The sequence below is a fragment of the Lepidochelys kempii genome, chromosome 8 (assembly GCF_965140285.1).
Source record: "Lepidochelys kempii isolate rLepKem1 chromosome 8, rLepKem1.hap1, whole genome shotgun sequence".
NCBI classification, from domain to species: Eukaryota; Metazoa; Chordata; order Testudines; family Cheloniidae; genus Lepidochelys; species Lepidochelys kempii.
Genome location: NC_136387.1, coordinates 21,435,172 through 21,460,760, shown reverse-complemented (window position 1 = coordinate 21,460,760; position 25,589 = coordinate 21,435,172). Strand labels below are relative to the sequence as shown.

The window sequence follows — 25,589 nt, the reverse complement described above, 5'->3', positions numbered from 1 at the left end:
AGGCCATACCCTTCATAAAACGTTTCCGAACGACATATAGTACAGCCTTCAAAATAAAAATTGCATTTAGAAACAACCATTGGTCTCTCTTCCGTGGCCTATTCCCTGAATTACAAGTATATCCAGAAATATTGGGCCAGTATGATCCTGCTGTAGATTTGACTTTGGCCCACAATGGGTAGATTTACAACATTTTGGAGCATCCCAACCCAGGTCAACAGACTCAGACTAGCAGAGCTTGCACTGATGCTCTCAAACTGGCTGTACAGGCAGCTCTTTGAAGTTGCCACTTGGATGCTGAAGCCCATCCCCCTCTCTCACTGTTTAATTAGCCTACTATTAAATGCATTAATATGTTGTGTGTTTAAACTTCTTTGGATAGGCTATACCACTTCATGACCACTGAGTGGAAAGCTCTTTATGTTATGTAACCTGAATGTCTGTCTCATTTCAGTCTCATGCTCTTAGCCTGTAGAGTTAAATTTCCAAACTCTAGGGGTGGACACACAATCGATCTCAGAAATTTGTAAATTGTCATTACTTCTCTCCACGGTAGTTCTGCAATTCTGAACAAAATGTGTTGACTCTTCTAAGCCTTTCCTGAAAAGATTTGCCCTGATTATACCTATGTTCTAGGCAAACACCAAATTAAACAGAAATTTCCAAATAAGACCTAACAAGATAAGACCTAGACAACTGGGATCAATCAATATCTCCTTTGTTTTGTAGTTAATTCTTCTATACACCCAAGTACTTTGCCATCCCCTGTAACTAATGTGCTCTTTACTTTCATATTCAGTTAATATCTTCAGAGAGAGCTCCTTCCTCATGTTTACTTATCAGTCCTGAGCATCATGCTTGGTCCTGACTGAGTGAGATGCAGAGCACCTTCACCTTTCAAATCAAATGGGAGTTGAAAGTGCTCAGCATCTTGTAGCAATGGGCCCTCTGCCTATATCACACCAGTTATTTGGGATCTTAATTATTTATACATGCATTTTCTTAAAGGTTACTCAAGTTCCTTTTAAAAGTTGCAAATCCAAATAAAACTAGAAAAATGAATTTGTCAATAGATTTTTGTTCCTTTGATTTTAGGGAATTGCAGTCCCATAAACAGCTATGATTTTTTTTTTAATTATGAAAAGTATCTCTGCAATGTGTTTTTAAGCAGGTAAAATAGTTTCGTTTTCTGTTGCCTTTTTTATCAGAAAAACAGCCGACTTCTTCCCTGCACAAACTTGTAGGGATCCTAATTCTCACTCTGTTAACCAGATTTTATTTTTTTGCACTTTCTGTTTCCCCTTGAAATGTTCTGAATTACTGCTGAGTTGTTCTGAAGAGCTACAGTGCATCTGATAGCACATTTGAACCATAACTTTCAAAGCCTACTGTGATGTTGAAACTGAAATGATGCTTTTAGACATGAAACACCAAAAAACCCCCACCTTTTTTCCCACAGCACTGAAGTCAGATGTTGACTAACTGCGGTGGCGGCGGTGACTTTGAGCTTTTAATTTGAACTGATATTTTATTAACTTGGATTGAGGATTTAATAAGTAGTGGTTATTAGTGAGCAGTGTCATCTTGTGTGAATCTAAGTTATTATGAAACTACCCAAAAATTAAGGAAAACAAATCATACAACAGGAAAAAGTAAAAAATCCTTAAATAAAAAAGAAAAAAACTCTATTAGAATCTAGTCACTCATGCTATTGTCCTGATAAGACTACTGCAAAATAGACAAACCAAAATCCACCATAAAAGTGTGGCATAATAAACAGATAATATGGGGTAGAAGACAGACTGGTGTTCTTTTCTTGTGATCTAAATATAAACAAATATGTTATTCTAATCTGGAATATTGTTCACAACTTTCTGGTTCTGCATTCTTAATATTTATTCAGTTTAAAGATATCATTACATGTTTTCTTTAAAATAGCATTTTTGTTTGTAGACTCATCTGTATTCATTCCCAATAGCAAATACAAAATATCTTAGGCCAGGCTTAGCTGGTATAAATTGGTGTAAAACATAAAAATCTATTTTTACCAGTTGAGCATATGGCCTTTATACAAAAGGGTAAAGAATTTTTTCATGAGGCACTTTAGCAAAATTAATGTATTTTATTATCTAAAACACCAAACTATATAAGGAATCAGCTGTGATTAATGGTTAGAGCAAGGCAGTCAGGAGGTTCAGTTCTCCCTTTTACTGCTGACTGTTGACAATTGGTTAATTCAGTATATACTTTAAGAGTCCTCCTGGAAGAGTCCTCCTTCCTCACTAAGGCTAAACTCGCACATCGCATTCATCCACAAGTAATGCTTTCTACAATCTCTGGTTAGCTAGGAAATTCCTTCCCATCCTGGTGGACAATGACCTGCCCCTTTGTAACCACCTGTCCACACTTCAGCAGGGCAAGACACCTATGCATGAACACATCAATCCTTAGGAAGTTCCAGCTAGGACAGAATACTGCATCGCATATCCTTCAGCAACGGGAGCACATCAAATCTGTCCTCTGTTCTCCACACTGATTTCCCATAAAGTATCAATTCAAGTTGAAGATCTTGGTCCTTTTCTTCAAGGTGCACAATGGCCTGGGCCCAGGATATCTAAAAGATCACCTAAAGTTCTGGGTTGAAGACCACAATTGACAGTTCTGCTTTTCATGCAAAGTGGAACCTTCTACCATAAGGGTAAAGCTTGGCTGTGCAGAAGATGGAGTTTTCTCAAAGTCCAGCCTGAGACTGTGGAATGAACTCCCACAGGAACTAAGGACCACCACAAACCTCACCACCTTGCAAGGTGAATTTCTTCAATCTTTCTTCTGTATTGTAAACACAGACCAGCATGTATGTAAATATATCAAAACACTACTGCATGAACAGTTTTCTCCCTGGGGAGAGGGCTGAGAGAACAAACCATGTGTGACAGATGTTAGTCACTTTGCTTAATGAACTACTGAAAGGTGTCAGATACTACAGTAATGAGGATGGTATGAGAATCTTTTCGACTAGACCACAGACTAGAATTGACTCAGTGTGTGAGCTTCAGCAAGACATTTAATTTTTCTGGGCTTCAGTTTTTCATTGGTGAAATGGAGATTATAACACTTATGTATCTTGAAAATTATTTAATATTTGCAGGGTTTATTGAGATCATCAGTACAACACAATGAAAATATTGGGGGCAGTTTATACACTCATAAGTATTACAGATGTGTATCAGTATTTTACTAACATGCATTTAGTGCAATATTTCATTTGCTAAAATAAATTAAATGAAAACCTAGATAACACAGAGGGCCTGATTTAAAAACAAAAGTCAGGAGTACAACTGTACAATCAAAAATGTGTAACTAATTTATATGTGTCTGGCTGGCATGATCCCTGTCTGGCGAGCAATATATTTTGTGCACTCAAGACACCATAGTTGTACCTGTATATTAGATATGCAATTGTACAAAGAGTTTTGCACAACTTCTTGGAAATTGGGCCCTGAATCTGAGTCATAATAATAATCCTTTGCCATCTTCTAGTGCTTCTCATCTCAAATACTTTGCAAGCTCTAACGCATCCTCACAGCTGAGACTGGGTTATGGCTACCCTCTGGTGTGTTATGTCTGATTTAGAACCTAAGCTTAAACACCCTCATGCACATGAATAACTTTATTCAGGTGAGTAGTCCTCTTGAAACTAATGGGACCACTCCGATGTGTAAAAATACTCCAATCCATGAGCATTTGTAGGATCAGGCACTTACATTCTACAGGCCTCATCATTTTCCATCTGTCAGGGGCCGAGTCCCTTATGTAGGGGATAAATAACAAATAGTCACAATGATTAAAATAATGAATCAAATTCATTATGAAGAGTAAGGCGTCCGCTTTGAGCTGAGATGCGGGGGCAGGGGGCCTGCAGGAGTGTGGACTCTGCCATGAGACAGGGAGGTTACTCTGGCTGCTGCCTGAATCTCTGAGCTTTGGGGTGGCGGAAAGAGGTGAAGTGAGAGGGCGGAGGATGACCCCAGGCTGCCCTCCATCACGGAGGGGGAGTTACCTTGGACTCCCCCAGGGTTCCTGACACAGGTGCAGGCAGGGGGCTCTCCCAGGCTGTCTCCGGGTCTGTACCACGGGTAGGGATGTGTTGTAGGTACTGGGGCGCTTCTGCCCGTGGTGGAAACAGAGATGGGGTGACGGTAACCCCAGGCTGCCCACCCTGTTCCCTACCCGGGCGGGCGAGAGGCTGAGGGGTGTTGCCCACAGGTCTATGGGCCGGGCAGGCGGCCGGGGAGACCCGCCCCGAGGCGGGGTACGTGGGGAGGCGGGCCCGGCGCAGCGCCGGGGCTGGAGGAGGAGGAGGAGGCGGGCCCACGCGCAGCGCGGCGCGGCGGGGCGGGCAGGGAGCAGGCGGCGGCGGCGGCTGCTTCGGAGCCATCGCGCCTGCCCGGCCGGTGGCGGAGCTCGGGCGGGGAGCGGCGGGTCTCCGGGCCGGGCGGGCCCCATGGGCGGGTGTGTGGGCTCCCATCACGACTCCTCGGGCAGCCTCAACGAGAACTCGGACGGCACCGGAGGTGAGAGGGGCCGGGCGGGACTCCGCGCGGTCCCCCGTCCCCCAGCCCAGGGACCCCCTGGGCACCGCGGCACTCGGGCCTGAGGGGCTCTCCCTGGGGGGGCCTCGCCATGCATCGCCGCCCCTCCGGGGCCCCTCGCCCCCTGCCCGGGCCCTCCATCCCCTCCCCCCCCAGGGGTACAGTTGTTCAGGAAGGGGTGCCTGGCCCACCCCTCCTCAACGCCCCCCAGGGGTACAGTCCCCCCCGTACCCCTCCCCCGCTCTGCCCGCCCCCCCTCCCCGGGGGGCATCCCCCGAGCGAGCCTCGCCCCTCCGCCTTCACTCCAACTTCCCCGAAGTCAGCTGCCATCAGCTGCCCGGCTCCGGGCCACTAGGGCAGGCAGGGGCGTGGGGAGAAAGCAGCCCTAGTCCCCAGCCCAGGCCGCGCACTCCCTCTGCCCAGCCGCAGGGCTCAAGCTCCCCAGGAGCCGCGGGAGCTTTTAAAAATGCCCTACGAATGCACAGTTCTGCAGGGTTCAAAAGGACTTTGGGAGTGGTCCAGCTGGACCTAAGCCGCCCGCCCCCCCCTTCCCATGCCTTGCTCAGAGGCCATCCCTGAAAAGGAAACATTTTTGTCAATGTTCAAAAAAATTCAGCTTTTGTCTCTCCTCCATACAAAGCCATAATTAGCTTAAAACCCAATACCAGGCACTAGAAACTCTTCTTGATAACGTGTCCCTTCAGTGGAGATCATGCTGCACTCAAAGCAGTGTGCTGATCAGAGTGGTGCCTTGCATTTTATTTAACTTGCATAGGTTTTTATCCTATAAAATAGTGTTTGAACTCTGTTCTCTGTCTGGGACTTACCCCCATTGTTTCAGTATATAGAAAATAATTTAGCTGGTGGGGATTATCTCCTGATTACATTGCCTTACTCTGCTTTCCAATAACAGATGGACATTTTCCCCCTGTTTAAATTGTTGGTATTAAATAGTCACTTTAGTACAATTAAGTGCTGAAGGCAGTGTGTTTTATCTATCATGTTAGTTACATACCTGTTTAAAAGGGGAGGGTGGGCAGGGAACAGTACTGCAATGTAAATAGTCTCTGTACTTAACTAGTTTCAGAGTAGCAGCCGTGTTAGTCTGTATTCGCAAAAAGAAAAGGAGGACTTGTGGCACCTTAGAGACTAACCAATTTATTTGAGCATAAGCTTTCGTGAGCTACAGCTCACTTCATCACTTCTTGGCCTTATGGCTAAGATCAAGCATAGTATCTGTTCTTATCAGTTTAATAACTGATATGTCCTTTATTTAAGGACTGTATATTAAATTGATTTTTGGAACAGGGGGATGGAATAGGAGCTTGCTCTGTCCACCCCATGCATTGACCTGGTATTACAGTGCCTCCAGGAACGGAAGGAATGCATCCGATGAAGTGAGCTGTAGCTCACAAAAGCTTATGCTCAAATAAATTTGTTAGTCTCTAAGATGCCACAAGTACTCCTTTTCTTTTTGTACTTAACTACTTGACATCTTGTTTTTTTTTTTAGGAAAACATAAGATAGAAATATGACCTATTGGGTCACCTAAATCGTCCCCCTGCCACTGCAACGTTGTTCTTGACAGTATACTATGTATTGCTTTGTTTGATCTTCTTTCCAATGACCCTAGTGATGGAGTATTTTTAGAAACGCTGTAGATTTTGTGTGTATTGCATAAAATATAAAAAGTACAGATCTTAAAAGAACTTTTTGAAGCAGCTGCCTGTTCATTTCAATGGCTCTTTGAACTATGTGTGTATCTTAAATAAACTCCTGCTGTTTTGTTTTGTTTTTTTTAAAGCTGCGTAAGATTTAGTGTCACAATTCCCATTAAAGTACAAGGGAATTTGGTAGCTCTTTCCAAATCAACTTTTTTCTGACTTTAGGAGGGAAATGAATAGACTAACAAATTTTTCAATACCAGCCTAGGTGTGACCAGTTAACAAAGAATAGTAAGAGTTTTTAGGGGAGTGGGGAGAACAGGTTCATGTTGAAAGCCAAACAAGAAAATTTACAACAAAAAGTTGTCTTATAGCTTTTAATACTATTTACAGGCGGCCTGGATTTTTCAGCACATCCATGCAATGTCAGCCATTGTTTAGTAACTAAGCATTATGAAGTGAGGCAAAGTTGCAGAAACAGCCTTGACTGAATTTTCTCACTTTTATCTCACCTTTGATATCTAGTGGATTACATACAGTATCCACAAAATACGTTACAATTCTTCAGTGGAGGGTGTAATGCCATATCATTACACTCTCAATGGTGGTGTGTGAGGCAGGCAATTTCAATGGAATTGGTGAAGTTTAGTGTCCCAGATTTAGCTGGGAAGGACTCGCTTCTGCTTGCAGTTACACAGCATACATCACTGTGTATTTTGGGGCAAATAGCCTATTGTGCATGGGTGCATTAGCACAGCAACTAGATTTTCCAAGCCCACAATTGCAAACCACATATTGGAGTGCAGGCTCAAACTCTAAGGATTATGCACTCTGAGTCTGTTTCATGTAAATGATCTGATATTTCAGTTGAGCTGTATGGGACTGAATGAAAATATATTTATAAACTACCTACTGCTGTGTGTGTATAGTAGCCTATTTTGAAATGTGCACTTTTTTTTTTTTAAAGTAGCTATAGTTAAGCTGAAAGTGCATCACAATATGTTTTTAATATACCATAATTTAACAGTCAAGATATCAAAGACCAACTTTTCTGACTCTTGGATCTAAAACTTTATAAAATGATTGTGATAAATATAAAATCTGGCTCTTGGTGTCTCAAGAGAACTTATGACTTGAGACATCTGACACTGAGCTAGGCAAAGCAGTAGAGCACATAATATAAGGAACAATCCTACTTTAGAAGGGGGATGGGCTAAATCATCTAGTAGGTCATTTCTGTCTCTAATTTCAGATTCTGTGATCTAGTACGGTGTTATCCACCTTTCAACCTGTTGCAAGTGACTAGGGCCATATCATAAACTCCAGGAAAATAGTTTAGAACCAAAACTTCAATGCTAAATGCTGCATTGCCAGTGTCTGAAATGATGATGTGATGATTGTTTGTTGCAAAGCTTTATACTGTCTCCTAAACACAGTGATACATGAAGCAACTTTTCCTAGCGATGAGACTGGTTAACCATGCTTGATCCTGGAGGACTCTCAAAGCCAGATGTTGATCTCCATTGCACCAGTCTGAATCTATAAAAACTCCAAGGAAGTTGATGGAATTTTGTTGGATTAAATCAGTGTAACTCATATCAGAATCTTCTCCTATAATCTCATGAGTTCTTCAAGCAATCACTAGCACTTTATATATCCATTGCTGCTCATTTAAGTTGCTAAAATGGCTTGATCGAATACAGTTTCGTTCTCTTCTGATTTGCTGTAGAGCAATTAGCATACTTCAAGGTCAGCAAGATATTTAAATTAGCTGGTCCTTAGGGTAAATTCATTAAGGTGTGTGGGTGTGTGTACGTGTACACAATGAGCTGGCCAGAAATATTGGCACTTCTTTTGTTTGTCATAAGTTATTCTGGAGTGCAGGCCTGAGGCCCGCTCCTGCTCCCATTGACTTCAATAGGAGGAGCAGGCTCTTAGTTAACAAAAATATCTGGTCATCAGCAGGCACTGCTGCGTCCATCCTGGAAGAGGAACTGTCTCCCCAGGGTAGCTCCAGCTTTTCCACTATTGGTACTTTTTTTTATAGTACTATAGTGTTATACAATACTTTATAATATGGAAAAATAAGCTAAGCATAAAACAAAATCGTTGCTCCAAAATGCTTACTGTGTAAAAGCTAGCAGAGGTAAACAGAGTGATATGTGGTCATTACCATAGTTGGTCTTCGTGGAATTAGGGATTTCCAGGAGAAATGTGAAAGAAGAAAAGGATGATGATTGATGTATACTAATCAGGACAGTACTCCATAAGAACCCACCAACTGATGTTCTCAGATTTCTCTTTGTTATGCCTTTTTAAAGATCATGGTGAGCTTTTACAATCCTGGGCAATGTGGGTTGGTGAGAAATTTCTCATCCCTAGCCACTCCATACGACAGGTTATTTGATCTGTTCAGGTGTGCTGTCTTCCAGTATATGAATCTGGGGTTAAATAATGGAGGGCTTCACATTTTTGTGTCTGCTTTTAGGGTTTCTAAAGATCTGCACCAAATTATGTTCAGCTTGGTTCACCATTACATAAGCATTTAGAAGAATTCTTTTTGCCAGAATGTTACATCTGGGTCCCATCCCCTCATGCAAGCTATTTTACCTTCTATCCTTTGAAATTCCCTTTTCATTTTCTTCTGGTAAGTCTGTTAAAATCTTTTCTGTTAGGCATTGTGCAATGTTAGTTTGTCTTGCCTTTCTTTTGCCTGCAAAGTTCAGCAAGACAGTTATTTGTATGGAGTGAAGAGGAGGCAAGAGATCCAACTTCTTGAAGTATGGGCACTGCAAGTCATTACAGATTAAGTCTTTGGGCTGCAGCTGTCTCTCTGCTGCTGTTCTCTTTCTGACATGATGTTAGCCTGCCCATTGGAGTTCTTGTCTTCTCCATTGGTAAAAAAAACTCCAGTAGTTGTGTTTTTACCTTTGTCTTCTCTCCTTTTGCCTGTAACTTGGGGTGACAGCAGGAACAAATAGAAGCAGGTGATTGCATGCTCAACTGGCACACTGGGATAGCTGATTGATCTGAGTGCAAATTCTTACTACAGTGCTTAATATGGTGCCATTGGCTCAAAAACACTGGAAGGCCAATTACAGCCCTTGGTCTAAACTTTGGCCTACTCCTACGGGAGTTTGTGTATTAAGTAGTCAGAGGTTTGTCTCTCACAGTCTCACCAATGCAGTAGCTCCAACCATGGTTAGCTTAGATTTTTTTAAAAAGGTCTAGTGACTGAAAGGTCAGTAGCTTTTTGGTACACACCTTTTGTATCAGAACCCATGCAAAGAGTCCTCCACTTCCATATAATGTAATCTGGCTTGTTTTAGCTATTTATTTTAAGCCCTAAACTTAAAGTTTGTGGAGGAGATGGTATGATGGGATAACATGATTTTGGCAATTAATTGATCTTTAAATTTTCATGGTAAATAGGCCCAATGGCCTGTGATGGGATATTAGATGGGGTGGGATCTGAGTTACTACAGACAATTCTTTCCTGGGTATCTGGCTGGTGAATCTTGCCCACATGCTCAGGGTTCAGCTGATCGCCATATTTGGGGTCGGGAAGGAATTTTCCTCCAGGGCAGATTGGCAGAGGCCCTGGAGGTTTTTCGCCTTCCTCTGTAGTATAGGGCACGGGTCACTTGCTGGAGGATTCTCTGCTCCTTGAAGTCTTTAAACCACGATTTGAGGACTTCAGTAGCTCAGACATAGGTGAGAGGTTTTTCGCAGGAATGGGTGGGTGAGATTCTGTGGCCTGCGTTGTGCAGGAGGTCGGACTAGAAGATCATAATGGTCCCTTCTGACGTTAATGTCTATAAGTCTAGTGTATGCCAGTACATAGAACATTTGATTTGTCTTGCTATCTAAGAAAAAAGTGCTTACTTCAGCATTCTCTACACTGTGTACCAGGTATATTTTTGTAAGAGATGGTCTTGAATTCACAGATGGCGTATACTGTTGGCTTTCATCATACTTTTTGGTGTGTCATTTTCTTTGTGAATTTTGTGAAAATATAGTATAAAAGTTGTTTTACTTTTAAAAGCTACATAGTAAGAAAAGTTTAAACATGAACTGACGCTTTTTATAATTTGCTCTAGATCTGTCATAAGAATGTTGTGGAAACTGTAAAACAGTCAGTATGTCAGAGACTTGTACAAAAATCAGTCAAACATTTCTTGTTCAGGTAGCCTAGAACTCCTGATTTCCAGGGGTGCTGAGCGTCCACACAACACCGGTTAAAACCAATGGCATCTGCAGTTGCTGTGCACAGCACTTCTGAAATCAAAACATTTTTCTTTTGAAGTAATGGGCCAGCTTAGGTTTATGCAGTTGCTTCAGTATCACTTCAGTCTTGTTTCACCAAATGAAATAAGGTGTCATCTCTTCTGTCAATAGAAGCAGACTAATTAATGCAACTGTTCTTTTCATTTGCTTGTTAGCATCATTCCCCTCCCCCAGCAATTGTTTGAGTTCAGTTACTGTTTGGGGTATAGAAATAAACAAATGTTTGATTACTCTATTTGGGGTTTCCAATGCTACATGCAGCAAAATCATCCACTACTGAATATTAAATAAATACAATAAGTGAAACATTAGTGGTGCTTTAAAGATTTATGACTATAGTAGATATGGAGAGAAGGTATCACAATTAGTATTCTGTTCCTGTGAATTGAATTTTCAAGAGGATTGATCCCTTTTTATTACAGCAAAGAATATAATTTTTTTTCCTTCATAGCAATGTTGAGTAATATTTTGAGTCACAAGTTGTATTTTCCACTGAATGCATCCGATGAAGTGAGCTATAGCTCACGAAAGCTTATGCTCAAATAAATTTGTTAGTCTCTAAGGTGCCACAAGTCCTCCTTTTCAAGTTGCAACACCGTTCATGTAGTTAACGAGAACTCCACCAGTATAGTGCTCCAAACATCATAGTAAAGTGTTAATAGCTCAAGTCTTGCTCAGGTAATTTAGCTAAGAAAAATTATATGGACTTTCTGGCAAAAGGAATTCTTGTAAATATTTTTTCTCTACCTAGTAGGTACTAAGGAAGGTGAAATGATGCATGTTGGAAGTTGGTGGTTTGAGTACTTGTAAAATGTTTCCCAAGAAATAAAAATCTGATTTCATAGTAAACTGGGTCACTCCCCACAAAAATTTTGTTGCAAGTGGAAAATAGGTTCCAGATAGCTAAAGCTGATCTGGCATTGTAGTTTAAAATCAAGCTTCCGAAAATTCCTTTCATCTAATGTCCTGGTTTAAAATGAAATAAATGAAAAAAAACCCTACTCTTAAGCAGTGTTTGGTTTTTATAAGCAAAGAAAGATTGAAGTACTTGAGAGATCGTGTGTGTATAAAAGAATTCCCAGTCTCTCTCATGAACTCATCATACATTGTGTTTAAAAAGTCAGTTAAGTTCTTAAGCAATTGTTTTTCATTTACTATCTCTACTTCCCTAAAACTCATACTGTTTTGATGTAACCACTAAATTCTGTAGATTCAGACTGAGACTCACTGCCGCAGTTCTAAAACAGAGTAGACATAGCCAGTAACTTCTTGAGCATGACCTGACGCAATACCCTTTCCTCCTGCCGTGAGTTGTTGCCTGATCTGTAGGTTGCGTATTAGTTACATTGATTCTTAGTAATCCCCAATCAACACTCTGTGGTTTGGCAGGGTCTCATCAGGAGATCAGGCCTAGAGTTATTAGAATAACAATTAGTATGGGAACCCTGGTGTGCACAGGAGCAACACTCACACTGAAGAAAAACCTTTTGAATTTGCAGTAGTTTTTATTAACTCAATTAATAAAACCACAGATGCTCCAACCCAAAGAAATAGGTAAATATACTACAGAATTGTCCATACATCCAGCATCAGAGCAATCATACACTCACATCGTCTTTGTGGAGACTAGAATTGATGGGTCCATGAAGATCTTATCCTATATCTGGCATGCCAAAAGATCCCAACTGCTTAGGCGATGGTTTACCTTATTGTAGGGTCGGTGGCCACGGTAAATATTCATAAGGATGTCCAGCCTCTTTGGTCCATTACTAAATTTCCTCACCCTGATAATGTTGGGGTATTCTCATATTATAGGTTAATATATTAGTTACCTCAAAATTATTAGCATATAGATCAGTGGTTACTAAGGCAATCTTGCAGTTCAACTTCTGCTGATGTTCCTATCCTAAAATAACCAAACTTGCATTAATTGGTATTTTGCGGTTACCTGTCAGTAGTTTAGTCATACTTATCATAGGATTCTGTCTTATGCTGTCTTGTGATTTAAAGTTGCTCCTGGTTAAACTACTTATGCAAAAGCTTTATAAGTCTTATATCCATATGCTAAGCTATTGTCTTACAGGGTCAGGTGTGCGGGCTTCATGCATTAGTGCCTTATACCTATATCTTATCAAACAAATCTCTGTTATAGGCTCTAGAGGCAGCCCCCAGTACTTTTCTGTTCTTCATAGCTTTTCCAAGCATTACTCAGAGTGAAACTGGACAAAGAGGTTGGTTTCATGGCTAATATTAAGATGCTGGCAGAGGACTCCTAAAAGGGGCTAGATAAGGTGGCAGAGACTCTCCTCCAAGACTGGGAAGATCTTTCCTCTTTGATGGAGAGGGAGGAAAGTTTGTGATGGAAGGGAGCTGTCTCCCAGCAGCCAAAGGTTTTCGGGAGGGCCTTCACATTTATCAGATATATACTAGAAGGATGTGTATATTTGAGAGAACTCTTTCTTGGCCCACCCTCATCTGGGGGAGGGGGGGACAAATTATGTACTAGTATCATATGATTAAATACTTTCCAGTACTGCTGAACAGCAGCTATCAAAGTTAGACATTTTAAAATCAGCAGGTCCAGGTAACTTTTATCCCAGATTTTTAAAAGAGCTGGCTGAGGAGCTCTCTGACCATTCATGCTAATCTCAATAAGTCTTAGAACACTGGGGAAGTTTCAGAGGACTAGAAGAAAGCTACTATGCCACTATTTAAAAATGGAAAACGGGATGACCCAGGTAGCTCTAGGCCTGTCAGCCTGACATCAATCCCAGGCAAAATAATGGAGCAGCTGGTAACTGGTTTCCTTTAATAAAGAATTAAAGGGGAATCATATAATGCCAATCAACATGGGTTTATGCAAAATAGGTCTTGTCTAACTAACTTGATATGTTTTGATGAGAACTGATCTGCTGATAAAGGTAATAGTGTTCATGTAATATACTTATACTTGGTACCACACAACAGCTTCATTAAGAAACTAGAACAATACAAAATCAACGTGGCACATAGTAAATGGATTAAAAACTGGTTAAATGATAGGTCTCAAAATATAATTATAACCAGGGTAACATGGTCAAATAGATGCTTCAAGTGGAATCTTGCAGGCATCAGTTCTTTGCCCTATGTTGCTTGATATTTTTTATCAATGATTTTGTAGGAAAATCCCATATAATCATTACTGATAAATTTGCAGATGACTCAAATTGGGGGATTGGTAGATAATGAAAGAGGACCGATCACTGATACAGAGCAGTCTGGATTGCTTGGTAAGCCACAAACTAACTTTGCATTTTAGTATGGCCAAATCTAAAGTTATACATCTAGGAACAAAGAATGTAGGCCATTCCTACAGGATAGGGGATTCTATTCTGGGAAGCAGTGAGTCTGAAAAAGATTATCCACCGTGGCCCCCAAGTCAGTTGAATATGAGCTTCCAGTGCAATGCTGTGGCCAAAAGGGCTAATGAAATCCTTGGATGTGTAAACAAGGGAATGACTGAATAGGAGCGGGGACATTACATTACCTCTGTATTTTGATACTGGTGTGACCACTACTGGAATATTGTGTTCAGTTCTGGTGTCCACAAATCAAGGAGGTTGTTGATAAATTGGAGAGGGTTCAGACAAGAGCCCTGAGAATCATTAAAGGATTGGAATACATGCCTTCTGGTGAAAGACTTAAGGAGCTCAATCTAATTAGCTTATCAAAAAGAAAGTTATTGGGTGGCTTGATCACAATCTAAGCACCTACAAGGGGAACAGAAATTTGATAATGAGGGCTCTTCAGTCTAGCAGAGAAAGATAGAACAAAGTCAAATGGTTAGAACTTGAAGCTAGATGAATTCAGACTAGAAATAAGACACAACTTTTAAAATAATTATTGGAGTATCTTAGCAAAGGTTGCAGTGGATTCTCCATCATTGGAGATTTTAAAATCAAGATTGGATGTTTTTCTAAAATATGTTCTATCTCAAGCACAGCTATTGGACTTGAAATAGGAATTAATACAAGGAAATCCTATGCCCCGTATTATACAGGAGGTCAGACTAGTCAATCACAATGATTTTTTTCTGGCTTAAAAACCTATTAATCTTTCCTGTCTGCTTTGGGCTAACAAGTGGCTAGGATGTAATTCAGGACCTGAAAGATTTATACTGTGACTTTTCTCCAATTGTAGCAATACTATATTTCTGTTAATGGGAGTTGAATTAGTGACATTTGGAAAAGCTAAATTTCCTAAATACATGTTAATTAAAGTGGTACTCCATACTGGACTTCAAATTCCCGATCCCTGCATTATAGGAACAAAGTTGCTGAGCTTTTAATACAATCTTAATTGACATCTTATTATTTTTGGACACTACAGCTATGAATTTTCGCATGCCAAAAGTCTGATGACCAGAGCTACAGGTTGCTTTATGTATATATTTGGTTTTTAGAGTAGTCTGTTTTGTATACCAAAAATATAAGATTTTTATTTACTTACAATGATAATGATAAGCATTTGGCATTTATATTGTGACTTTGCAGACAGATTTGGCACCGCTGGTGATTCTGCTTGTCGGGAGCTAATACGCAGGGACTGTTCAGTTAAATTCTCTGTGGAATTGGCTGTACCACAGCAGCAGATTTTCATAGTAGTTGGATACTGTCACATGACATCACTCTGCATAAGAGCCCAGTGAACACGGCCGTCCTCAAAATTACCCTAAATCTAAAGTGAAAGGGTGTGAAATGACCCATTGCATGAGCACAAGGAAGGAAAAAACCTGGAGTCACTGACTCCAATATTTCTGCCTAGAATCGTTGTTGAATGAGACATATAAACTGTAACTAGAGACCTGAAGGAGTGAGGAATCTGCTCTCTCTCTGTTATCTGGCTGAAACCTAAGGGTATGTCTACACTACGGAATAAGGTCGAATTTATAGAAGTCGGTTTTTTAGAAATCAGTTTTATATATTCGAGTGTGTGTGTCCCCACAGAAAATGCTCTAAGTGCATTAACTTGGCGGAGTGCTTCCACAGAACCGAGGCTAGAGTCGACTTCCGGAGCATTGCACTGTGGATAGCTATCACACAGTTCCCGCAGTCTCCGCTGCCCATTGGAATTCTGGGTTGAGATCCCAATGCCTGATGGGGCTAAAATATTGTCGCAGGTGGTTCTGGGTACATATCGTCAGACCCCCGTTCCCTCCCTCCCTCCATGAAAGCAAGGGCAAACAATCGTTTCGCGCCTTTTTTCCTGAGTTACCTGTGCAGATGCCATACCACGGCAAGCATGGAGCCCGCTCAGGTAACCGTCACCCTATGTCTCCTGGGTGCTGGCAGACGCGGTACGGCTTTGTACACAGTAGCAGCAACCCATTGCCTTCTGGTAGCAGACGGTGCAGTACGACTGGTAGCCGTCCTCGTCGTGTCCGAGGTGCTCCTGGCCACGTTGGCTGGGAGCGCCTGGGCAGACATGGGCGCAGGGACTAAATTTGGAGTGACTTGACCAGGTCATTCTCTTTAGTCCTGCAGTCAGTCCTATTGAACCGTCTTATGGTGAGCAGGCAGGCGATACGGATTGCTAGCAGTCGTATTGTACCATCTTCTGCTGGGCAGGCAAGAGATGAGGATTGCTAGCAGTCGTATTGTACCATCTTCTGCCAGGCAGGCAAGAGATGAGGATGGCTAGCAGTCGTACTGTACCATCTTCTGCCGAGCAGCCATGAGATGTGGATGGCATGCAGTCCTTCTGCACCATCTGCTGCCAGCCAAAGATGTAAAAGATAGATGGAGTGGATCAAAACAAGAAATAGACCAGATTTGTTTTGTACTCATTTGCCTCCTCCCCTGTCTAGGGGACTCATTCCTCTGGGTCACACTGCAGTCACTCACAGAGAAGGTGCAGCGAGGTAAATCTAGCCATGTATCAATCAGAGGCCAGGCTAACCTCCTCGTTCCAATAAGAACAATAACTTAGGTGCACCATTTCTTATTGGAACCCTCCGTGAAGTCCTGCCTGAAATACTCCTTGATGTAAAGACACCCCCTTGGTTGATTTTAGCTCTCTGAAGCCAACCCTGTAAGCCGTGTCGTCAGTCACCCCTCCCTCCGTCAGAGCAACGGCAGACAATCATTCCGCGCCTTTTTTCTGTGCGGACGCCATACCAAGGCAAGCATGGAGGCCGCTCAGCTCACTTTGGCAATTAGGAGCACATTAAACACCACACGCATTATCCAGCAGTATATGCAGCACCAGAACCGGACAAAGTGATACCGGGCGAGGAGGCGACGTCAGCGCGGTCACGTGAGTGATCAGGACATGGACACAGATTTCTCTGAAAGCATGGGCCCTGCCAATGCATGCATCATGGTGCTAATGGGGCAGGTTCATGCTGTGGAACGCTGATTCTGGGCTCGGGAAACAAGCACAGACTGGTGGGACCGCATAGTGTTGCAGGTCTGGGACGATTCCCAGTGGCTGCAAAACTTTCGCATGCGTAAGGGCACTTTCATGGAACTTTGTGACTTGCTTTCCCCTGCCCTGAGGCGCATGAATACCAAGATGAGAGCAGCCTTCACAGTTGAGAAGCGAGTGGCGATAGCCCTGTGGTAGCTTGCAACCCCAGACAGCTACCGGTCAGTCGGGAATCAATTTGGAGTGGGCAAATCTACTGTTGGGGCTGCTGTGATGCAAGTAGCCCACACAATCAAAGATCTGCTGATATCAAGGGTAGTGACCCTGGGAAATGTGCAGGTCATAGTGGATGGCTTTGCTGCAATGGGATTCCCTAACTGTGGTGGGGCCATAGACAGAACCCATATCCCTATCTTGGCACCGGAGCACCAAGCCGCCGAGTACATAAACCGCAAGGGGTACTTTTCGATAGTGCTGCAAGCTCTGGTGGATCACAAGGGACGTTTCACCAACATCAACGTGGGATGGCCGGGAAAGGTACATGATGCTCGCATCTTGAGGAACTCTGGTCTGTTTCAAAAGCTGCAGGAAGGGACTTTATTCCCAGACCAGAAAATAACTGTTGGGGATGTTGAAATGCCTATATGTATCCTTGGGGACCCAGCCTACCCCTTAATGCCATGGCTCATGAAGCCGTACACAGGCAGCCTGGACAGTAGTCAGGAGCTGTTCAACTACAGGCTGAGCAAGTGCAGAATGGTGGTAGAATGTGCATTTGGATGTTTAAAGGGTCGCTGGCGCAGTTTACTGACTCATTTAGACCTCAGCGAAACCAATATTCCCACTGTTATTACTGCTTGCTGTGTGCTCCACAATATCTGTGAGAGTAAGGGGGAGACATTTATGGCGGGGTGGGAGGTTGAGGCAAATCGCCTGGCTGCTGGTTACGTGCAGCCAGACACCAGGGCGGTTAGAAGAGCACAGGAGGGCGTGGTACGCATCAGAGAAGCTTTGAAAACCAGTTTCATGACTGGCCAGGCTACGGTGTGAAAGTTCTGTTTGTTTCTCCTTGATGAAACCCCCCGCCCCTTGGTTCACTCTACTTCCCTGTAAGCTAACCACCCGCCCCTCCTCCCTTCAATCACCACTTGCAGAGGCAATAAAGTCATTGTTGCTTCACATTCATGCATTCTTTATTCATTCATCACACAAATAGAGGGATGACTACCAAGGTAGCCCAGGATGGGTGGTGGAGGAGGGAAGGAAAATGCCACACAGCACTTTAAGCACAGCACTTTAAAAGTTTACAACTTTAAAATTTATTGAATGACAGCCTTCTTTTTTTTGGGCAATCCTCTGTGGTGGAGTGGCTGGTTGGCCGGAGGCCCCCCCACCGCGTTCTTGGGCGTCTGGGTGTGGAGGCTATGGAACTTGGGGAGGAGGGCAGTTGGTTACAGAGGGGCTGCAGTGGCAGTCTGTGCTCCAGCTGCCTTTGCTGCAGCTCAACCATACACTGGAGCATACTGGTTTGGTCCTCCAGCAGCCTGAGCATTGAATCATGCCTCCTCTCATCACGCTGCCGCCACATTTGAGTTTCAGCCCGCCACTTACTCTCTTCAGCCTGCCACCTCTCCTCCCGGTCATTTTGTGCTTTCCTGCACTCTAACATTATTTGCCTCCACGCATTCGTCTGTGCTCTGTCAGTGTGGGAGGACAGCATGAGCTCCGAGAACGTTTCATCGCGAGTGCGTTTTTTTTTCTTTCTAAGCTTCACTAGCCTCTGGGAAGGAGAAGATCCTGTGATCATTGAAACACATGCAGCTGGTGGAGGAAAAAAAAGGGACAGCGGTATTTAAAAAGACACGTTTTATAAAACGGTGGCTACACTCTTTCAGGGTAAACCTTGCTGTTAACATTACATACATAGCACATGTGCTTTTGTTACAAGGTCGCATTTTGCCTCACCCCACCGCGTGGCTACCCCCTCAACCCTCCCCCCTCCACGTGGCTAACAGCGGGGAACATTTCTGTTCAGCCACAGGCAAACAGCCCAGCAGGAATGGGCTCCTCTGAGTGTCCCCTGAAGAAAAGCACTCTATTTCAACCAGGTGACCATGAATTATATCTCTCTCTCCTGAGGATAACACAGAGAGAGAAAAAACAGATGTTGTTTGAATGCCAGCAAACATACACTGCAATGCTTTGTTCTACAATGATTCCCGAGTACGTGTTACTGGCCTGGAGTGGTAAAGTGTCCTACCATGAAGGATGCAATAAGGCTGCACTCCCCAGAAACCTTTTGCAAAGGCTTTGGGAGTACATCCAGGAGAACCGCGAATGCCAGGGCAAAGTAATCCTTTCACACGCTTGCTTTTAAACCATGTATAGTATTTTAAAAGGTACACTCACCAGAGGTCCCTTCTCCGCCTGCTGGGTCCAGGAGGCAGCCTTGGGTGGGTTCAGGGGGTACTGGCTCCAGGTCCAGGGTGAGAAACAGTTCCTGGCTGTCGGGAAAACCGGTTTCTCCGCTTGCTTGCTGTGAGCTATCTACAACCTCATCATCTTCTTCTTCTTCGTCCCCAAAACCTGCTTCCGTATTGCCTCCATCTCCATTGAAGGAGTCAAACAACACGGCTGGGGTAGTGGTGGCTGAAATGGCATGCAGCTCATCATAGAAGCGGCATGTTTGGGGCTCTGACCTGGAGCGGCCGTTCGCCTCTCTGGTTTTCTGGTAGGCTTGCCTCAGCTCCTTCAGTTTCATGCGGCACTGCTTCGGGTCCCTGTTATGGCGTCTGTCCTTCATGCCCTGGGAGATTTTGACAAAGGTTTTGGCATTTCGAAAACTGGAACGGAGTTCTGATAGCACGGATTCCTCTCCCCAAACAGCAATCAGATCCCGTACCTCCCGTTCGGTCCATGCTGGAGCTCTTTTGCGATTCTGGGACTCCATCATGGTCACCTCTGCTGATGAGCTCTGCATGGTCACCTGCAGCTTGCCACGCTGGCCAAACAGGAAATGAGATTCAAAAGTTCGTGGTTCTTTTCCTGTCTACCTGACCAGTGCATCTGAGTTGAGAGTGCTGTCCAGAGTGGTCACAATGGAGCACTCTGGGATAGCTCCTGGAGGCCAATACCGTCTAATTGTGTCCACAGTGCCCCAAATTCGAGCCGGCAAGGCCGATTTAAGCGCTAATCCACTTGTCAGGGGTGGAGTAAGGAAATCGATTTTAAGAGCCCTTTAAGTCGAAATAAAGGGCTTCATCGTGTGGACGGGTGCAGGTTTACATAGATTTAATGCTGCTAAATTCGACCTAAAGTCCTAGTGTAGACAAGGGCTAAGACTAAGAGAAGGAAAGTTACTTTCTCTGCCTGGGACAGTAGACCAATAAAATGCTTTTTGTTTCTTTTCATTGTCGTTCTGTCTCAAATACAAAAGCAAAAACAAAAAGTGGCATCAACCATCATTGAAGTTTCACTGTCAGTTACCAAAAATCAGCAAATGCAACAGTTAAGGTTCCAAGAGCAGCTTTAACTTTCACTTTGCAAAGCCTCTATTTTATGGAGTGTGCTTTACTGTGTAGTTTGATATTTGACTACCTTGAACTGAATACAATTAAATATTCAGGAGGTCTGATGTGGTCAACTTAATGTTGCAGTTGTAACATTAACTTTGCATTTCCTGTTTTTTGCTAACCATAGACCTGATTCTGCAGCCATTACTCTCTTTAGTCCTTTTCTGTTCCTGACTTTAGTGGGACTAGTACGGCTCAAGTGAGTAATGGCTAAAGGATGTGGTTGTGCAAGCTGAATGACACATTTTGCTTTTAATTTCCCAGTGTTCTTAAACATACCTAAAGCAGCATGAACACGTACACTGCTCCAAATGCTGAAGAGACTGGAACTTTTTAAGCTACCTTACTTTCTAAGGCCTTGCCTACACTAAAGGGAAAAGTCGATCTGAGCTACGCCATTTAAGTTATGTGAATAGCGTAACTCAAATAGACATAGCTTAAATATACTTACCGCAGGATACACACTATGCGACGGAAGATGCTGTCCCATCGACGCCTCTTTCTCTTCTCAATCAGGTGGAGTACTGGAGTTGACGGGAAAGCGATCAGCAGTCAATTTAGCGGGTCTTCACTAGACCCACTAAAATGACCACTGATGTACTGATCGCCGCAGCATTGATCCTTGGGTAGGTGTTGACAAGCCCTAGTGAGCTAAGTATCCTAATGCCCTGAAATCTTAGAGTAGTGTGAAATGTAGAGGCACTGTACATTCTCAATGCAAGTGCAGAAACGGCTAATTACATATGCCAACAAGGGTGCATTGGTTAACTTACTTGAGCGGTTTTAAGACCTTATGGCCATTTAAAGCCTGTTTACAGCAGAAACTGCACACAAAGTGCAAACGCTGACTGAACAAAACTTTCTACTGCACATGTGTAGTAGCTAACTTTCAGTTCATTTTTTTTTTTTCCAGAATTGAGAGTGGAATGACTGACTTCTCAATGAGAGCTTACCAGCAAAACTTCAAATTCCGGCTGTTTTGAAGTTATCTATGAGAGGGCCACGGTTACCTTTTTTTTTTTAAAAGGTTAAAGTGTAAATTTTTCCTTCTCTTCTGCAAAAGTCTAATATGACCAGGGATTTTGATGAAACTTAAAAAAAAAAAAAAACTAAATTCTTGCTATGCTGAAGTTTCCATACTTGATAATTTGCCCCAATAGATGATTTTTTTAAAAAAAGCATAACTATACAATGAAGTTTATAATAGAAACTGTTTTTAGCCCTACAAGTTGCCTGCTATAATAAGATGACTACCAAAGAACTAAATAAGGTATTCATTCTGTAAGCTTTTTTAAATTAATAGAGCCAGTAGCAGATAATTTTTGTAATGGAGCAGATATTATCATTGGAGTTAGAGCAGAGAATCCTCTACACAAAGACTGGAATTTGAAAACTTAATTTGCAAGCTTACTATGTAAAAAGGAAAGGTTTTATTAAAGGGTGGGAGGGTGGGGGAGAGAGAGAGAGAACGACCATGAACTGTCCTCTGGTTTCCCACAGTTTTAAGTGTGAGAGAAGGCAGGTTTTCAAATAACAAAGAGGAGAGCTTGGACTTCGCTCAATGAGAGTGTGTTCAGAAAAAAAAATCTGAGGTTAAAATGTTGATCACCTATGATATAATGTTGTATACAGTGTGGACTGATGCCATGCAATCTTAATAAACAGGAGAACGTTGAGCTATGATGTATCTGTTGGAGCTACTATTACTGACACTTAGAACTATTATTTATGGAGAAATTGACAGTTTGCCAACATATTAACAGGAAGAAATTTTTCACCTTTACACAGTAAGAAGGTGCCCATCCTCTGAGAATACTCTCAGGGCTAAATTGTGTCAGAATTAGGGTACAGCACTACAGTACAGGCACCTCTTATAGAAAGTTTGTTATCTTTGTATATTTAAAATGGAACCGCAAAGCTAAATACCTGGCGCACATACTGTGAGCTGAGGGCACTCTAGGTTCTGTTTGCCAGAAGCTGGGAATGAGCGACAGGGGATAGATCACTTGATGATGACCTGTTCTGTTCGTTCCCTCTGGGGCATCTGGCACTGGCCACTGTCAGAAGACAGGATACTGGGCTAGATGGACCTTTGGTCTGACGCAGTAGGGCCATTCTTATGTTCTTATGAAAGAGAATAATTTGTTTTGTCATTTTTTTTTTTTTGGCTGAAGAACTACCATCCTCTGAGTTGCCTGTGTGAGTAAATATAGTTTCTTTTAAAAGAGAGTGCCTATGAAGTAGTGGAGTGTACCAGCAGTGGGTGGGTAACATCATACCAGCTGGTTTGGATTCATCAACATCCTAATATCCGCACAAACAAATGAGTCCTTTGGAAGACTGGTAATTCCTGGACAATGGCCGTCTGGTGAGGAGGTAAATTATTTACAATGAAAATTGCTAATCCACACACCTTATATTTCTTTCATAAAATACTTCTTGGCAAAGGCATAAAATGTTGCACAAGTCTGGTACACCAGACTTCATAATTCTTACAAAATATTTTCAAGTGCACTTACTTGTACATAATTAAGTGTAATTAAACTACAAATATCAAACTAAATGAACAAAACATTTTGATGCAGCATCCGTGATAATGGGATTCCATTGAAGTCGGTGGGACTACTCATTCATCTTTGCAGGGTCAGTATCTTGCTCACTGTTACAATGAGTAGTGTTTGTAATATCAGGGTAGTAAGATTCTACTGTGAATGCAGAGTCAGGTCACTTTCAGCTAAGCTGAAAAGGGAAAATGTAAGACATGACTACTCACATATTTGAAGCCTATTTTAAGATTTTTAACGTACTTTTATAGATTGCTACCATAGGTGGAGTCTCCAGTTCGAGTAATCATGGCCCCCAAGTCCCCCATACCTCTCAACATTTTAAAAATAGGCCCATATTGAGTTGTTGCTCACCCTGACCCTCCACCTTAACAAGTGACTCAGTACAAAGGTTAGTCTAACCTTTAATTTGTGTTCATCTCCATTACATTGTCCTCATATGCCATCCTTTTTTCCTTTAAACATTTCCTTACTGCATGTTCCCTGTCTCTCATCCTTAATTCTTTGTGCTATTGTTACCCTTTCTTGAGATCTCTTCAACTAATATGGAACCTTCTTATTCCAGCATTTGGTGCTATGTCCTATTAGGGATGTCATCAGAACTTCCCGCTCACTGTAATAATAAAAACAAATAATTTCCTTTGTACTGTGTATGAAATTCATTAGATATTGTGTGTCCTGGACAGGTAATTGAATGATAGAGTTGCAGATCCCAGCTGTGCTCTGGCACTTCAGAGAGAAAAAAAACAGCTGCTTCTTTTTTTAGTGCAAGCTGTCAAATACCTATTAAAACGATACTTTTGTAAAATGCTGTAGCATATTTGTGAGTGCCATCTCTAAGGTCTTTACCGTGTTTTGCTTAATAAAATACACAGAAGTATTTGGTGAAGTAAAGTTGTAGGAGGGCTTCACAGGAATGCATATTTCCACAAATACAAAGAGTAGCATGGTAACAAATTTTCCAACTTACAGTAGGTTCTATAATGTTCTTATCACTGTCAGATTTATGTTCTGTGTAACGAATATTTTATTTTTGTAAATTGTCCTATTCAGTTCTTAGTGTTTCAGATGTATACTTCTCCATGTTGCTGTCTAAATGCAAAACTAATTCTGTATCCAGAACAGTTCAAAGATGGCAATCCTAAAGTTGAATATGTGTTGTACATGACTACTTGATTAGCTAGGTCAGGGGTGGCCAAACTGAGCCTGAGAAGGAGCCAGAATTTACTAATGTACATTGCCAAAGAGCCACAGTAATACGTCAGCAGCCCCCCATCAGCTCCCCCATCCCCGCACCTCCTGCCCACGGCAGCTTTGCCAATCAGCGCCTCTCTCTCCCTCCCTCCCTGCACCTCCCGATCAGCTGTTTCATGGCATGCAGGAGGCTCTGGGGAGGGCCGGGAGGAGGAGCAAGGGCATGGTAGGCTCGGAGGGGGTGGAAAGGACTGGAGTGGGGGCAGGGTCTGTGGCAGAGCCAGGGATTGAGCAGTGAGAACCCCCCGGCACATTGGAAAGTTAGCACCTATAACTCCAGCCCCAGAGTCTGTGCCTATACAAGGAGCCACATATTAACTTCTGAAGAGCTGCATGTGGCTCCGAAGCGACAGATTGTCCACCCTGAGCTAAGTCCACATGATTTAAGCTGGTCACATATTGTATACACTCGTGCTGATAGTACGTAAGTAGCATTCCATAGGTCTCCTAGTCCAACTGAAACAGACAAATACTTTCATTGTACCTGTCCAAAATGCTTTGAGTGCTACATTGTAGTCAAAACTTAAGCATGGTCTTTAGAAATAACTCAAGCTCACTGTTTGGTTTTGAATGAAATGCCTTCAGGCTAGACAGGGAGGGAAGGCAACTTGCAATCTTACAGCTGTTCTGGCAATAGAATAACTTTGGCATTTGTAGAAACAGGGAATGGATATTAAAATGTGATAATACATGGAAATACTAAGAAATTAATGCACTTTAGATCCAAATAAGCCTCTAGTTTTTATAAATGCTCTCTGTACATTAGACACTTCAGAAGATGACTTTTTTCTTAAGTGCTGCATGATTCATAAAATACACAGAAGGATTATTTTTCTATTGAAGCCAAATGAATTTTATTTCCCATTTGGGGAGTTAACGCCCTTATCTAAATGAAGCGGTTCCTTGCAAAACCTCTCTTCTGCTTTCTTAAAAACAAACTTAGACAATGCTGTTGCCCAGATCTCTCTTTCAGAAGAGAGGGCATTATATGAATAATTCTTGCATCCGTCAGCGTCCAAGTCCAGTATTTTAATATCTCTTCATTGCTCTTTCTTATAGAAAGAACAATTGCTTAAACTTACTTTCCTGAGCTGACTTGTGTAAGAGAGGGGGCTCAGCATTTTGAAAGGCCTTTTTTCTTCCTGTGGGGTTATCATATTGTGGTTACTTTGAAGATGCTGTCCTCTTGATCTTACTCAGAATTATGTCTTTGGTGAAATGCACTTTCCATGTTTTCCTCAGTGAAGGTTG

At 42.5% G+C, this 25,589-nt stretch overlaps 1 protein-coding gene and 1 non-coding gene across 2 annotated transcripts in view; both read left to right on the top strand.

Moving 5' to 3' along the window:
* Positions 1-4,395: 4,395 nt before the first annotated feature.
* Positions 4,396-25,589, top strand: part of UBTD2 (ubiquitin domain containing 2) — a 117,092-nt gene continuing 95,898 nt past the window's right edge. Inside the window, exon 1 of the mRNA XM_073355812.2 lies at positions 4,396-4,574. Coding sequence (XP_073211913.1) covers positions 4,505-4,574 — 70 coding nt within the window. The 5' untranslated portion in view covers positions 4,396-4,504. The remainder of the gene's footprint in view (positions 4,575-25,589) is intronic.
* Positions 5,790-5,986, top strand: LOC140916661 (U2 spliceosomal RNA). Its single transcript, XR_012160578.1, has one exon. It is a non-coding gene; the product is annotated as a U2 spliceosomal RNA (small nuclear RNA).